The sequence below is a fragment of the Vombatus ursinus genome, unplaced genomic scaffold, assembly GCF_900497805.2.
Source record: "Vombatus ursinus unplaced genomic scaffold, bare-nosed wombat genome assembly UNPS02014801.1, whole genome shotgun sequence".
NCBI classification, from domain to species: Eukaryota; Metazoa; Chordata; class Mammalia; order Diprotodontia; family Vombatidae; genus Vombatus; species Vombatus ursinus.
In genome coordinates, this window is record NW_020954579.1 from 26,277,299 (window position 1) to 26,294,467 (window position 17,169).

The 17,169-nt window shown below is 37.5% G+C and overlaps 1 protein-coding gene across 1 annotated transcript in view; it reads left to right on the top strand.

The window, feature by feature from the left end:
* PRKCA (protein kinase C alpha) overlaps positions 1-17,169 on the top strand; it is a 438,280-nt gene that overhangs the window by 339,821 nt on the left and 81,290 nt on the right. Inside the window, exon 6 of the mRNA XM_027873394.1 lies at positions 7,079-7,125. Coding sequence (XP_027729195.1) covers positions 7,079-7,125 — 47 coding nt within the window. The remainder of the gene's footprint in view (positions 1-7,078; positions 7,126-17,169) is intronic.

Genomic DNA, 17,169 nt, shown 5'->3' on the forward strand with positions numbered 1-17,169 from the left:
ACATGTACACATATACATACATGTATGTACTCGTGCACAGATATGTGTATGTATCCATATATACACACATAGATGTGTGTGTATATATCTGCCATGGGTGGCAGCATCTGTAAAATGCCTGTTTTTAGAACACATACATCGAGATGTATAATACAACATATACATTTATGTATACATATACATGGAGATGTGGTTACTGTACATGTCAAATCTGTCATGTGACCTCCTAGACTGTAGGCTCCTTAAGGGCAGGAACCCTGATTCATTTATCCAGGTATCTTCCTTAGCATCTAGCAGAAAATGTTCAGCACATTTGTGAATCAATCAATTGGCGGCAGTTTGCAAAATCAATGATTATGTCTCTCTGTGGTTGCTTGATGCCTTTGTACCCCTAACTCAGGTTCTCATACACCAGAATGGATCTGGCCATTGCTGCTAATGTTTCCAGGCAGTTCACAGCTGATCAACATTGTTTAGGGGAGAGGGAGTAGGAGGGGTTTGGGTTTCCTTATTTCTTCTGGATGAATTGGACTGTCTGTTAAGTCCTTACAGCTGTCCTGTCACAGTCTGTTACTTAGTTGTTCAGCGATAGATCCTTGGGTCAGACTTACTTTCCAAGTTTTATTGTGTGTTCTTCTCTTTGTATGCTTTACTTTCCAGTGGAACTGACCCTTATGCAAACTCCATGGAATGCCTTCCCTTCTCACCTCCACCTGGTAGAATCCTAGATTCCTTCAATTTTTCTAAACAAGAATTTTCCTGATCCACCAATTGTAAGAACCCTCCCCCTAATATTTTATATTTTTTGTACATATTATATATTTCATTGTCTTTTTGTATATTGTTCTTCCTCCTTCTGTCCCTTACCCCTATAGAAATGTAATGTCCTTGAGACCAAGAGATTTTTTCCATTTGTTTTTTAGATTGAGTCCTTAGCATTTAGCACAATTCTTGGCACATAAGAGGCACTTAATACATGCTTATTGGATGAGTGACAAAAGTGAAAGTCATTCTGGTGTATGAACCTTAAACATTTGTGAACTTACTTCTGTAGATTTGGTTACAAAAATAATGGGAAAAAAGAACTTAATATATCCTGTGAATGATATTTATGACCAAGTGTATTTACTCTAGATGAGTTATTCTTTAGAAACTGCATCAATTCCCTAATGTCAGCTCCATTGCCTCTTACAAAGTTAAATGCAGTTATAGATATTTTCCCCTTAGGAGCTCAATTTGAAAAAATAGTTTCTCTCACTTGGTAGAAAATGAAGAAGAAACAGAAGGTAAAGTGGCCTCCATGTGACCACATGGGCTTATGATTGAACCATGCCTGTATCTCTGACTACTAATCATCCATTATCACTCTCAGGTCATTGTTACTCTCAAGGTTTTATTTATCTTTTCTCTGACCTGTGGTTTAAGCAACCTTAGATACCCTTGGAGGCCTTATTTTTCCCCTATGTAAAATGAGGAGGATGGAGTAGATGCTCCGAAAGGGCCTTTCTAGCTCTGACATTGTATGACCTGGCCAGATAGTTTCCAATGTGTAGCCAGATGGTCAAAAGTCAGGCAGTAGAGAGGCAAGGAGGAAGACAAATGAAGAGCAAACCAGAAAACCTATCATTCAATCATTTATTTGCTCATTCATATAACAGATACTTCCTAAGTACCTCTATAGGCCAAGAATTGAAAGAAATATAACAGTAAATAAGACTTGCTTCCTCCTAAGAACAGCTTGCATTTTTTGAGTTCAATTGTGCTTCCTTCTTTGACATAAACCATTTCATTAATGCCTGTTTGGCTAGCAATGTTGCTAAAGTGTTTATAATTAAGTATTTACACCTTAGAATTAGTAGCACTTTGGTTGCTGAGAATACTTTATTTGATGTGTTCTGTTTGAAAGTTGCCACGATTTTCACCATAACCTTCATTTTCAGAGTTTAGATAATGATGAGAAATAAAAATGGCAATAAGGATTCTGGCTTAATCCTTTTCCTTCTGTAGAATATAGGTTAGCTCAAATAGTACTAGTGGTTAAAACTGTCCTCTGTTTGACTTGAAACAAGGAATCCTATACTGAAGTTATTTTCATGTGGTTCTGTAACCTCAGGTTATTTCATTTTTCTCTGCTTAGGTAACTGTTACTCAGCTACAAAGGCCAGCTTAACCTAAGTGACCCTGGGTGACCCTTAAGTACCTATCCTTACATCAGCAACTGTCTGTTCTTTTCCCTTGCTTCAATAACTACAAAATGTCACCATTATGGTATTTAGAAAAGGCTGCGCCCCCTCCAGGCTTCCTGATGTTTCCCTTCTCCTCTGACCAAGGTGTAATAACATCCAGAGTGCTGAAGCTCACCAAGGCAATTTTGCAGAGACAATTTCTCAACTGGCAGGTTGTCTAATAAAAAGCCTGGAGCACTTTGAACTGCCAATCAGAATGTGATCTTGATGTCACAATACTTCAAAGGGCAAAAACCTAAATGGACAATGAAAATCTAAGTGGACAATGCACGGGGGGGAAACAAGGTTTTGTTTGATGGTGTATGAGTAAGCTGGAGATGGGGCCAGCATTCATTCTACTGTCTTATCCTTCCTACCAAGCAGTGCTCCTAGCCCTGCTTCTTTCCTGCTGACGAGCCATGCTTATTTGAGTGTACATCCTAAAGGAATCAATGGGGAACTAACAGCTAGCAGGCTAACTGCTTGTCTTGGGCTATTGTGTCCTGTCACATTTATGAGTCCTTAAATTTATGGCTACCTCCCCCAGTGTGCGTAAAGACATTTGTGAAGGAAACAAAAGGAGTTTTACTGGAACATTTTAAATCAACAACAGTTTATGGAAATGTTTGTTCTACTATACAAATCATAGGATTGTAGCTTTCAGGCCAAAAGGGATCTTAGCAGTCATCTAGGTTGCCTCCCTTCCTTTTACGGATAATTAAAAAGGAATCCCAGAGAACTTTAGTGATTTGCTTAAGGTCACACAGGTAGTAAGTAGTAATTTGAACCCAGCTTCCCCAACTCCAAATCCAGCATTATTTCCATTGTTCTATGCTACCTTCAAAATAATTGAAAGTTATTATCATATTTCTCTGTATACTGTGAGTTGACTGCGGGACTCTAGATCTACTGAGTCCTTCTAGCCCACTTGGTGAGACTGGAGGTCAGCGGAGAGGTTAGGGCAGAATAGGTAGATTTGAGAATCATCAGCATAGAGATGGTAATTAAATTCTTGGAAGCCAATGAGATAACCAAGTGAAGTAGTATAAAGGGAGAAGAAAAGAGGGACAGAAGAGAACCCTGAGGGACCCTTAACACTATAGGGTATGAACTAGGATCCAGCAAAGGAGACAGAGAAGAAATGGTCATATAGGCAGGAGGAGAACCGGGAGAGAGTGTCATCCCAAAAACCTAGAGAGAGAAGAAAATATTAAGTAGGAAAGAGTGACTAATAGTATCAAAGGCTTCAAAGAGGTCAAGGAAAATGGGGTTTGAGAAAAGGCCATTGGATTTGGCATCTAAGAGATCACAGGTAACTTTGGCAAGAGCAGAGGAATGACAATATCAGAAGCCTGATTGTAAGGAGTTAAGAAGAGAGTGAAAGGATAGAAAGTGGAGGTTCCTGTTGTAGACCGCCTCTTAGAGGAATTTAGCTATAAAGGGCCGAAAAGAATATTAGTTATCTGGGATGGAAAAATCAAATGAGAGGTTGTTTTTTTCAGGATGGGGGAAGCATGGCTATGTTTGTAGGTAGTAGAAAATGACTCAGTAGGCAAGGAAAGATTGAAAATAAGTGAAAGAAATGAGGAAACAATACTATTATTCTTTGTATCAATATGATATGATGGCTTTCTTAGAGAACCATAGAGAATCAACTAAAAACCAATTGAAACAAGAATTTTAGCAAAGTTGCAGTATATAAAATAAACCCACATAAATCATCAGCACTTCTGTAAATTACCGACAAAGCCCAGTAGGAAGAGATAGAAAGAGAAATTCCATTTAAAGTAACTGTAGACAATATAAAATACTTGGGAGTCTACCTGCCGAGAAGAAACCCAGGGCTCATATGAACACAATTACAAAACACTTTTCATGCAAATACAGATCTAAACAATTGGAGAAATATTAATCATTCATGGATAGACTGAGTTAATATAATAAAAATAACAATTTTGCCTAAAATGATTTACTTATTCAGTGCCATACCAATAAAACTACCATTGAATTATTTCATATGGATAGAAAAAACTAACAAAATTCATCTGAAAGAACAAAAAGTCAACAATGGCAAGGGAATCAATAAAAAATGTAAATGAAGATGGCCTGTAGTATCAGATTTCAAACTATATTACAGAATGGTAATCATCAAAATAATCTGGTACTGGCTAAGAAATAGAGGGGTACATCAATGGAATAGATTAGGTACACAATAAACAGTAGTAAATTACCATAGTGATCTTGTGTTTGATAAACCCAAAGATCCAAATTTTGGGGGCAAGAACTCACCATTTGACCAAAAATCGCTGGGAAAACTGGAAAGCAGTCTGGCAAAAACTAGGAATAGACCCACATCTCACACTATATGCCAAGATAAGGTCAAAATGGGTACAAGATTTAGACATAATGGGTGATGTTATAAGCAAATTAGGGGAACATAGGAAAAATTGCTTGTCAGATCTATGGATAAGGGAAGAGCTTATGACCAAATAAGAAATTGAGAGGATCACAGAAAGCAAAATGAATGATTTTGATTACATGAAATTAAAAAGGTTTTGCACAAACAAAACCAATTCTGCCAAACTTAGAAGGAAAGCAGAAAACTGGTAGGGCTGGGATCGCGGTGGAGGTAGTTTTACAGCAAGTGTCTCTGATAATAGCCTCATTTCTCTAAGGAAACTGAGCCAAATTTATAAAAAAAAAATAGTAAGAGCTATTCCCCAATTGCTAAATTGTCAAAAAGCATATGAACAAACAGTTTTCAGAAGAAGAAATCAAAGCTATCCACAGTCATATGAAAAAAATGCTCTAAATCATTAATAATTAGATAAATGCAAATTAAAATAAATCTGAAGTACCACCTCACACCTATCAGATTGACTAATATGGCAAGAAACGAAAGTGACAAATGTAGGAGGGGATGTGGAAAAATAGGGACACTAATGTACTGTTATTTGAGTTGTGAACTCGTCCAACCATTGGGGAGAACAATTTGAAATTACACACAAAAAGCTATAAAACTGCATATGCCCTTTGACCCAGCAATACCACTATTAGGTCTGTATGCCAAAGAGATTAAAGAAAGGTGAAAAGGACCCATGTGTACAAAAATACTTAAAGCAGCTCTTTTTTGTGGTGGACGAAGAATTGGAAATTAAGAGGATACACATAAATTGGGGAATGGCTAAACAAGTTGTAGTATGTGATTGTGATGGAATACTATTATACTATAAGAAATGATGAACAGGATAGTTTCAGAAAAACCTGGGAAGTCTTGTATGAATTGATGCAGAGTAAAGTCAACAGAACATTGCATACAGTAACAGCAACATTGTAATGATGATCAACTATGAAAGACTTAGCTACTTTGACCAATAAAATGATACAAAACATTTCCAAGACTCATAATGAAAAATGCTATTCATTTCCAGAGAGAGAACTAATGAACTCTGACTATAGGTTGAGGATTTTTTCCCACCTTCTTTATTTTTTGTGACATGGCTAATAGGGAAACATTTTGCATGTATGTATAATTGATATCATATTGCTTGCTTTCTCAATGAAAGGGGAAGGGGAGAAAGAGAGAGAGACAGAGAATTTGGAACTCAATTTTTAAAAAAAATGAATGTTAAAAATAAATAATTTTTAAAAAGAAAATAAGTGAGAGAGTGGGTGTGACAGAGGAGGCAATCTGTTGGGGGAGGCAGGATGTGATGGGATCTCCTGAAAAAGGATAAGGCCACTTCATTGTATGAGAGAGAGGTGAAGGAAGAGAAATTGGTAGAAGGCACCTGGGTGATAGGAGATGAGGAAGAGGGAGTTGATGCTAAATGGCCTCAGTTTTTTTTTCTGTAAAATATGAGGCAAGGTTCCCACCTAAGAAAGGGTCCAAAACTGGTCTTGGATCATTCACAGCTTATTAAGGAAGCAGAAAAAAGTATTCATTATTTGTTGTTCCATAAGTGGGTATGAAGTAGCTTCTTCATTGACTTGATAGAATTTCAGGGTATCAAGCCACCAGTAAGCTGAAGGCTTAAAAACCTTAGTAGATTTTTTTTGTTTGTTTTGTTTTTAAGCAAGTCAGTTTTGGAGTTTTGGAAAGTGATTTATCCCTGACAATTGAGAAAAGAGCCAGCATGCAAAAATAACCCAGATCATGAGAGGGATCATTCTTAGACTTTTCCCTTGTGCCTCTTAAAAAGTACATGGTGGAAAGAGGATTTCTCTCCCCTATCTCCATTGGCAATGGGGTCTTCATCTCACTCATTGGAAGATTCCATGCTCAGCAGAGAGTTAGATAAGAAGGTGAGTATTCTTAGCCAAGAGTTGAGGTATAGAGAGAAACAGGCCTAGGGAACCCAACAAAGTAACCTCCCCAGTACAAATGTTATACCCAATGGTAGTAGCATGAGGACACCATTTAAAAAAAAAAAAGACTCTCAGGACCCTGCAATGCTGAAGGTGTTGCTTGTGTTGGCCATGTGGATATATGCCTCTCCATTTGTGTATTCTGTGTGTGTGCCCACTTCTCTCTCTGATTCTATTTTCATTTGTAAGGGAGTATGCCTCAGTTTTATGAGGGCAATGTTTTGTAGCTATTATTTTTATGAAGCCATCTTAGTAAATGCCTTTGATTTGAACTATTTGTGTCCTTTTGCTGATTATTAAAGGTAAACACATTGGTGGGGGCTTTTGAGCTCTAGTTTTAGAAATATAGACCTACCAATAACCCTGAACCTGGGGTAGTCATCTCCTGGGGACCCAATGTGCAAATGTTATTTGGGATGTACCTCATAGAAGATAGTATATATAAATACATTCTTGTTCTGTTTATCTGTTTACTTTGTTTCTAGGTTGCAAGTTTATTGATGTCAGGGGCCACATCTATTCTCTACTAAATGTAACACCATAGTATCCAATATAATAACATGTACCTACTATGTGTTCAATAAAAGTTCAGTCATAATCTTAGCATGACCTTGATGACTGTCAATCCATATTATTCTACCCTTTTGCCCTGCTCCCCCTTCCTCCCTTTAAACTGTAAATTATGATGATCATATAGTTATTTTGCTTTATTTATTTATGTGAATCAATAAAGGAATTGCATAGATTATTGTAGTTACTTATGCTATATCTGTAATACCACTGATTGACCTGTGTAGCTCAGTTAAATGTTAAATGTGTGCTAAATAGCAGGATATTCACCCATGGAGCATTATTATGATGTGTAGTTCTCTTTGCTTCAGTTTTAATGTAGCTCTCTTTTTTGGATGTTGAGTCATCATTAGCTGTGGGAAGGAGGTGTGGGAGATGGGAAACGGTAATGTCTTTCCCCCTATTTTCCCATGGTCATTTATTATGATTTCTTTAATAAAGCCTTTTCCTTTTTTTGAGGTGGGAGGAGACAATTGGGTTTAAGTGACTTGCCCATGTCACTCAGCTAATTAAGTGTCTCAGGCTGGAATTAAACTCAAGTCCACCTGACTTCAGGACCAGTGCTCTATCCACTTTGCCACCTGGCTGCCCCTTAGCCTTTTCCTTCAACTTATAAAAGAAATACTCTTTTGTACCAGAGCCAGAAATCACCTGTAGCCTTCTTTTCCTATTTCTGACTGATTAAGTTGTTCCCAAGTCTCCAGGTTCTTGTAGGGGAGTCAAACTAGTCAACTGGAGGGTCTTAGGTGAACATTTAATTCCATGAATTATGGTAGTGTGATTCTCTTGAAGGATCAATATCCCTCTGAAGAGGGAAAGCAATTATTATCGAGGTCTTTTCCAAGATTATCCCATTAGCATAAAAATGAATAAACATTGACAGAGCAGGTCATTCTTGTGTAGGATTTTAAGTGCTTCTAATTTAGGATTATCATTTAAGCACAAGACTAATTACTATGAAATTACTTCAAGAAACTTGATCTGCTGGGAAGTCAGAGCTACAATTACTGAGGAATCACCTAAAAATTTGCAAATTTTGTCTCTCAAAGCACTCAGACTTTTCCAGTCTTCTAAATTTTTGCAGGGAATAAGGGATAAAGAGTTGGTGGTGGGGCAATAAATAGAGTAGGAAATGGATGCCAAGTAAGTTTTATCATCCTTAATGGTGAATTAGGACACCAAAAGCACTTTTGTCCAAGAGGAAAACGTATAAATATTAATTGTAATTTTTACTCTATATTTAAAGATATTTAGTTTCCTAGTTAGGGTTTATATATAGTTTAATATGTGTTCCACTTGAAAACAAGTAAATGAAAGTATCTTTCAAAAGTCCTTTCCAGTATTAGTTTGCTGTGCCCTTATTGATATAAACAGTGAAAGATCTAGTAGACATAAGTACCTGAGCTCCCAAGGTTAGTGTTCTTCTTAGGGAAAAATATAATTGGTTGTAAAATATGTGCATTCTAGTGCAGTGAGCTGGATGGAGAGCAGATCATTTGAATCAATTATTTCCATGAAAATCATTTTTTAAAAAAATTTTCTTGTTTATTATGAACTTAAGTCATCAACAAACATTAATATTTGAATATACAAAAAAACAAATAAGAATGTATGTTAAACTATGAATTTCTGTTACATTTTAAAAGTATATTAAATATAACACAGTAGTAATAAAATTGCCCTAATTTTTGCTCAACTTACTTTCTTTCTTTTGTGTACTTTTCTTTCTTTCTTTTTGCATCTCTCACTATCACAAACTTGTCCCTACCCCACAAGCAGTAGCCATCCCTTATAACAAATATGTGTAATCAAACAAAACAAATCAATATATTGGCTATATTTGAAAATGAATATCTCGTTCTATACCTCTGTTTCATCATTAGTCTTCTAAAGTAATGAGTGGTCATTGCTTTTGTTAAATCTCCATTTTATATGGCAGTCTTCATCTTTCCATTGCTGAAGGACCTGGGTCTTTCTTTGCTGGAATTATTCATGCACCCACCTTTGTTGAAAGTCCATATGAATTCTAGAAGAATCAATCCGCTGATTTCTTTGGGATGCTATGAATATTTTGCCCATTTTCCTCAACATTTTAATGGCAAGTTTGTGGCTGATGAAAGAAGATTCTATTATCATTGAATCACAATCTCTAGGATCACTTAGGGGAGAAAACAGATGGAGGTAAAACTTTCCTCTAAAGCAGAGGTTCCTAACCTAGAGTATGTGAATTTGTTTTAAATATTTTTTTGATAACTACGTCAATATAATTGTTTTCCTTTGTAATCATGTAAATTATATTTTCTTCATTTAAAAGTATTCTGCTGAGAAGAGGTCTGTAAGTTTCATCAGACTGTCAAAAGTTTCCACAACAAAAAGTTAAAGTACCCCTGCTCTAAAATTTTCCAAGGGAGCTGAATTTTTTGGATGGAGGTAATGGTTGGTATCAGGTGGGGGAGGCGAGGGTTGAATTGTTAATGTAGAAGAAAACATTATTTAATATGTAAGCATCTGCTGGAGATGTGAAGAACAATCTCTACACTTTGCTTCCCTGAGCACCCAGTGAGTCTCTGGCAGTCAGATGACCCTCGCTCCACCAATCACTAGGCTGACAGATGCGTCTCTTTCCTTTGATTCACTCCAGTGTGGCCAAGCAAGGAGGAAATACTTGTTCTCTGGCTGCATTTTGGGATTTCATCCTGGAAAGTGCCCTGGATGCCAACCTGAGGGCGAAGATCTCATTTATATAACTGGCAGCCAAAAAAAAAAAAAAGCCATGCAGGGGAGGGTGTATATAAATTGCAACTTAAAAATTGCTTCTTTGTGGCATTGTAACAGACCATTCACTCTGTCCTCATTACTTCTTTCAGATACATAGCTCTTCTTGGATTCCACTGAACACCTATTTTAATAAGCCCCAAGAGAGCATAAATTCTGTTCCAGCCCCTCTTTCTTACTCAGAGTTTCTGCCTTCTGAAGGATACTGATTACAAAACAACAAAAAAAAGTTAAGCAAAAGCAGAGTAGGAAAGTATCTGGATTGGTATTCCATAGACAATAGGACAGGAGCTCCCACGGTGCTTATTTTTAGAAGACGATGAAATTAATCTGGTTTTAGTGTTGTAGTTGTTCAGGTGACATTTATTAAGTCATTTTCCTATATTGACACAGCAGTACCACTCATCCTCCCACTGCTAGACCCACAGACAGGGGCTCTGGCCACAGCAAGAGAACTTAGCTGGAACCTTCATTTATTTTTAATTGCTGGCACCCATTATGCATTTTGTTTTTACATTCTCTGTGGGTGGGGGTGGGCAAGTTAGGGTAGGACCAACAGGTCGACAAATTAGCGACTTACAGGGCAGCACGTACAGAGTCATGTGGGTTGTATAAAGCTTAAGGCTGTTTTATCCAGGTCAGCATGTTATTGGTCTGTGCCAGTTACAAGACATAGCCAAGTGTGAGAAAACTGTCCAATTCATTCTACAGTAGTCCAATGGAATTGGCCAAGGCATTAATCATCTCTCTTATTTGGGTGATATAAGGGAGGGAGGAAGGGGAATAAGCCTAGGCACTGTGCTTAGTGACTTAAAACAAAACAAAACAAAACAAATTTTATTCGATCCTTGAAGCAACCCTAGAAGGTAGATGCTATTATTATCCCTGTTTTACAGTTGAGGAAACTGAGACCAAAAGAGGTTAAGTGACTTGACTAGGGTCACATAGCTAATAAGTGTCTGAAACTGAATTTTAATTCGGGTCTTCCTGACTCCAGACCTAGTGCCCCATGCCACCTATGCCACTGCCTTTATAAGAATGGTATGCTGAGTCCTGCCTGAGCCGAAATAAAATGGTGTTTACATACAGTGGTGTCATGCTGATGCTATCAGGTCAAGGCCAGCATATATTAAATAGGTTATCATTTTGAATGTGTATAAAGTGAATGAAAGACCTTAGAGAAATGGAGAAAATGTTAACTAGGAACCAGGGAATAGACAAAGACTCAGTCAGCTTGGCAACTACCCTTCCTTCTCAAGAGCTACTCTGTCTGGATACTTCTTTGCTTCTGGGCAAGGATATGTGTGGTCCCACCACCCTTAGGGCTTTGCTTTCATCATGAATTTGTGAGCATTACAACAAGCATTTTGTGATTTTGCTAGCAAATCCTCTGTGGTGGTTCTTAGTTTCTTTCCCAAGTAAATGCCTGCTTTGTGGCTGACATGCAGAAGGGGAAAAGGAAAATGAGGTAAATTTTATTCGTGAATCACTGGCTTAGGTCCCACTATCAGGGCAATGATGCATGTCACCAGTACTGTGTTTGATTTATGAGTGTGAATCCTGTTCCTCTGGTGATTATATTCTGTCACGTAAGCTGCATTTTCACCTCTCCAATACTCAGGGAGTGTAAAGGTACCATTTTAAAAGTTCCTGTAGAAATCATGAATGCCTCTGCCATGGTACAGTGGACTGCCTCCTGGGGTATGTAAAAAAATAGAGGTTTTCTACTCCTGTTATATCATTTCTTAATTGTGACTGCTCTGCAGAATTGAAGACTGCCTTGGTATACTAGGCAAATGACATGTGGTTTGTGGAATTAATGCTATTTGGCCAACAGACCCCTTGATTTTTTTTTTAAATTGGAAGGGTGGTGGGAGTTACTTGCTCTCAAATTTTGTCCATGTTCAAAAGCTTAAGCCCAGCTCCCTGTTTCTTATTAGAATGCAAAATTCTTAGTCCTCCCCCCCCATCAAAGGCACTCCACACTTCTTTTCATTCTTGTCTTATGCTAGTTCTCTCTATTTTTAATGTTCCAACATAACTAGACTGCTAACTTTTCCCCAATCTCATCCCATCTCTTACCAGGTTCTGTAAATCTGTGTAAACTGTCCTCTCTTCCTGCAATGCACTCCTTTCATCTTCTCTTGAAATCTTTTATCTTCCTTCAAGGTCCAAACTCATTTGCTACCATAGTCCATGAAAACTTCCCTAATCTCCCTAGTTTAAAGGGATCTCTTCCTTCTCAGTTTTTCTTAGAGCATTTATTTAGTCTGGATCTCTCCTGTCCCTCCCTCACATCTTTAAAAACATTTTTTAAATTCTGAACTTAACAGTTGTCAACAAACACAAACATTTTCAAATGAAAAGAACAGAAGAGGATTATATAAGAAACTATTAGCTTCTGTCATGTGCAGTTTTTAAAGAAGAAATATGTATATCAAGTTTACCAGAATAGTGACAAAATTGCTCTGTGTCATCTTAGACACCTATTTTTCCAGTGCATATAAAAAAATGTTTTATTGATGCTCATTTTTTCATTTGTAGTACTACCCAGTAACCACCCTCTCCTCATTCCTACTAGAAGTTGTCCTTTCTAACAACTATGTATAATCAAGGGAAAAATAATCAAAATATTGGCTATTTGTGAGAATTCATGTCTGTTTCTGTACCTCTAAGTCTATAACCTCTCTTCCAACAGATGAGTTATATGTCATCATCTCAGTCTTTTGAAATCATGGTTGGTTGCTGCTTGGTCTGAGTTCTGAAGTCTTTCAAAATCATTTTTCTTTACATAATTATAATAGTAATATCATAATTTTTCTGATTCTGTTTATTTCATTATTTATTAGCTTGTATGAGTCTTCCCAGATTTTTCTGATCCTATCCCTTTCATTATTTCTTAGGAGAAAATAAAATTCAATTGCATTCATATACCAGTTTGTTTGGTTCCTCAATCAGTAGCCAACTTTTTTTTTTATTTGCTACAACAGGAAATGATACTATAAATATCCTTGTACATGTTGGTCCTTTCCTTCTGTCCTTGACCTCCTTTGGGTACATGACTAGCGGCAGTATTGCTAGGTCAAAGGGTATGTACAGTTTAGTAATTGGGGGAGGAGAAGGGAAGGAGGTTATAGTTTCAAATTATTTTCTCAAATGGTTGAACCAATTCATGTCTCCACCAATAATATATTAGTATGCTTGTCCTCACCCATTCCCTTCAGTAACTGTTCTTTTACACTTTTGTCATCTTTGCCAATCTGATTGATATAAGTCATTTGTATTAGTTATTGATTTTTTTCTCGTAATTATTGATAGCTTGCATTTATGCATTTTAGAACTGGTCACATCTTTTGACTGCTTGTCTATTTGGGAAATGTTTATTATTCTTATCTGTTTTTATCAATTCTTTATATCTTGGGTATTTGACATTTATCATAGAAATTGGTTATGAGGATTTTTCTCGGTTAATTAGTTCCCTGCTAACTACACTGATTTTATTTATTCACAACCTTTTCAAGTTTATATAATTATTGTTGTTGAGTTGTGTCTGACTGGGCTTCTTGTCAAAGATACTGGAGTGGTTTGCCATTTCCTTCTCCAGCTCATTTTAAAGATAAGGAAACTGAGACATACAGGGTTAAGTGACTTGCCCAGGGTCACACAGCTAGTATGTGTTTGAGGCCAGATTTGAACTCAGGTTTTCCTGACTCCAGGCCCAGTGCTCTATCCACTGAGCCACCTAGCTGCCCATTAAAGTTGTCTATTTCATCAGTTATGATCATCTGTATCCCTTGTTTAGGTACTCTGCCTTGCTATTGTTGTGAAAAGTATCTCCTTCCTTTTATGATATGAAATCACAATTGCATCTGCAGGTGACTTTTGTTGTTATTTTGCCAGTTCTGTAAAATAACCTCTTAGTAGTTTGATATCTCATTAAATTTGTAAATTGGGTAGCAGCATCATGGGGTTTTTGTGAAGATCAAATGAAATTATCTATGTAAAGTGCTTTGCAAGCCTGAAAACACTATTATATAAATATCAGATATTATTAGCTAATGTTTTAATTTTTATTATATTGGCACAGCTCAATCATGGCTAATTGATTCCTCTCCAGTTTTTGTCTACCTTTATTCCTATGAAACAGTGTTCTGTAGTTGTATTCATATAGTCCTAAGTTTCTTGCTAGCTGGACCGCCAGATATTTTATACATTGTGTGGTTATTATAAATGAGATTTCTTTTTCTATCTCTTCTTGCATCCCATCATATTAACATATACCATACTTATCTGTGTACCTGTCATATCTCACTTGTTAGACCCTAATGCACTGAGGAAAGGGTTTGTGTCTTAATGTTTTTAATCTTTGTATCCTCAACCCCTCAAGCCATAGAGCACATGGTATTGTGCTTTAAAATAGGTTTATTGAATTTAACTGAATTTAGGCAAACAAGAAACATAGTGACATTAGTTGATTCTCAGTGACCAGATTTCTCTGTGCTGATTTTGACAAAACCAATAGAAAGTGATATGGCCACTACAATGTGAATGTCCAGACTTTCTGACTCTTGTTGAAATGAATGACAGGCTTTGGCAGGTAAAATTCTCTTGGCTCCTTGTATCACTGGTCATTTAGTGTGTGTCAACAGTTTCAAGATTCTCAGATTAAAAATGATGGAATGGCCCAAATATAACAAAATAGAGCAACAGAAAAAATGTCTAATTCTTTCCCAGACTAAGGACTGTAAAGGGAAAGGAAATGAGTATTTATAAAGCACTTACTACATGCCAGGCACTGTGCTAAGTGCTTTATGAATATTATCTCATTTTATCCTCACAACATCCCTAGGTGGTAGATTCTATTATAATCTCCATTTTGCAATTGAGGAAACTGAGGCAGACAGTGGTTAAGTGACTTACCCAGGGTCACACAGCTAGTAAATGTCTAAGGCTGGATTTGAACTCTGGTCTTCTTGACTCCAGGCCTAGTACTCTATCCATTGCACTACCTAGTTGTCTCTGTAACATTCTAAAGAGTAGGCACCAGTTTTCATCACCTTACTGTATGTGATCAATGCTGAGACTGTGTATGATGAATCAAGGGCCACCCTGTGAAGTGAGTTTCCCTCCTCCCCAACTTGATGAAACTGCAGAATGTAAGGGGCCTAGTAATTGAGACAATGAGATGTTGATTAAATTACAGTATGACTTTGGCAGGTGCCTGAGACAATATGAGATGGTAGGTTCCTAATGGAAATGTAAAGGGGTGTTAAGGCTTTCTTACTCCTTTAGGAAGAATAAAGTAGTTCTTCTGTAAAACTTGATAGAATTATACGATATTACCCATTGACTGGTCCAAGCTTCTGCAATACTCCTGGTGACATTTAAAAAGCAGGACAGACATACCCTCTAAATTTCAGTCAAGGCAAGAAATGTGACTGTGAAATCCGGTAGTCTGAAAGAGAAACAGTTTCAGAAAAAGAACCCAGCTCTTGAGGGACAATTGTGTCTTACCTCTTGGGGGAAGAGATTTTCTTTCTCTTCATCTCCCAACCTCACTAGCCACGGAGTTTTATAATGGAGTTGCTCCCCAAATAGAAGACAGGGAGCAAGCTTCCAGAACACAGAAGAACAACACGCCCATTAGAGATACTACGCCAAAGAGGAAGAACCTTCGGACTCCACGAGAAAAGAAAGGAAACTGAGGTCCTGCAGGATTGGCCTCATATATTCCTTAAGTACATGCCTCTCTAATAATGTAAACTATGCATGTGTGCTTACTCTTCCTACCAATGCTGTGTGTATTTGAGAGAATATACCCTAGGTTTATGAGGGGTGGAAATATTTTGTGATTACTGTTTTTATGATACCATCTCAGTAAATACTTTTGTTTTGAGCTAATTGTGTCCTCTGACTGACAATGAAAGGTAAACACACTGAAATGACATTAACTTTTGAAATAAAGTTTTAGAACAGCAAACTCTAGAGTGCCTTGAACCTGTGGCAGTCATTCACCAGGAGACTCTATCTGAAAATGCAAATGGGGGGGGGGAGGTATCTCAAAGGGGTTGGTTCATGTGAAATCCTTTTGACATCTAGCCCATTTTCACATATAGAAAGTAAAAAAGTTAACCTCCTGGCACATAGTAAGTGCTGAATAAATGCTTGTGGATTGACTGAAAGTTTGTGTTTGTGAGTCAGAAGGAGAAATACAAGTTGTAAAAGCAGGATATGTGTGGAACCATAAGGGATTTTGATAGGATCTATTGGGGTTCCCATTCTCATCATATAGATTGGGCTTGGTTCTCTCCCTTCCCCTACCCAAAAAAGGAAGGAAGCTATTCCCAAGAGAAGACTAGGCCAAAAGGCTAAGACTCAAGCCACATCTTCATTGACCCAGCTTTCTAGTGGCAACTAGGTACTGATGTAACTTTCTGGTCGCCTTAGGGCATAAAAAGACCCAACCATATGGTATAGCTGCCGTTCTGACTTGGAGGACTTCCCAAGGCCATGCAAGTCATCACTTCCTACACTGCTGAATAGACTAGTTTCAGTATGGAACCTGGGGGTGGAATAGGGTGGAGGTAGCAGCATGTCTTCCTGAGCTAAGTGCTGCAGTATCATTTTTGAATATTCCTTCTATGCTATGGATAAATTAACCTTTTTCTTTTAACTGTTATTTGGCCAATGTGTGTCTCATTTCATTCCAGTATTAAACTTAAACTAACAGATCTTCTGATTAGTGATAAAGGAATTTTCTATCTGGTCTTGTCAACCAAGACTTTTCTGTATTCTCTGAAATGCAGCGCCTACATAAAGAACCACAAAAGAGAGAAGATGGAACTTCCTTAGGTACTGTTTTTAATGACAAAGTTACGGTTCTCACCAGCCTTATACAAATCCATTTGTTCCATGTTTCATTCCAGTACCTATATGATGGGCAGTGGAGTGCTGGACTTGGAGTCAGGAGGGAATTGGGCTCCAATTATACCTCTAATCAACACCTTCCACTCCAGACTCAGTCCTTTCAGTGTCTGGGAATATTAGATTACTCATCTTTGAAGCTCCCACTCTAAGGCTCAGCCCAGTTGATTGGTGACTGAATCCAAACTAGCCGTCTTAGTCCACTGTATCCATTAGCTGTCCCTAGACACAAGACAATGCTTCACTCTCACCATCTAGCTATCCAGCTGGGTCATCGTACCATCTGTCTGCTGCTGTACCCTCACCC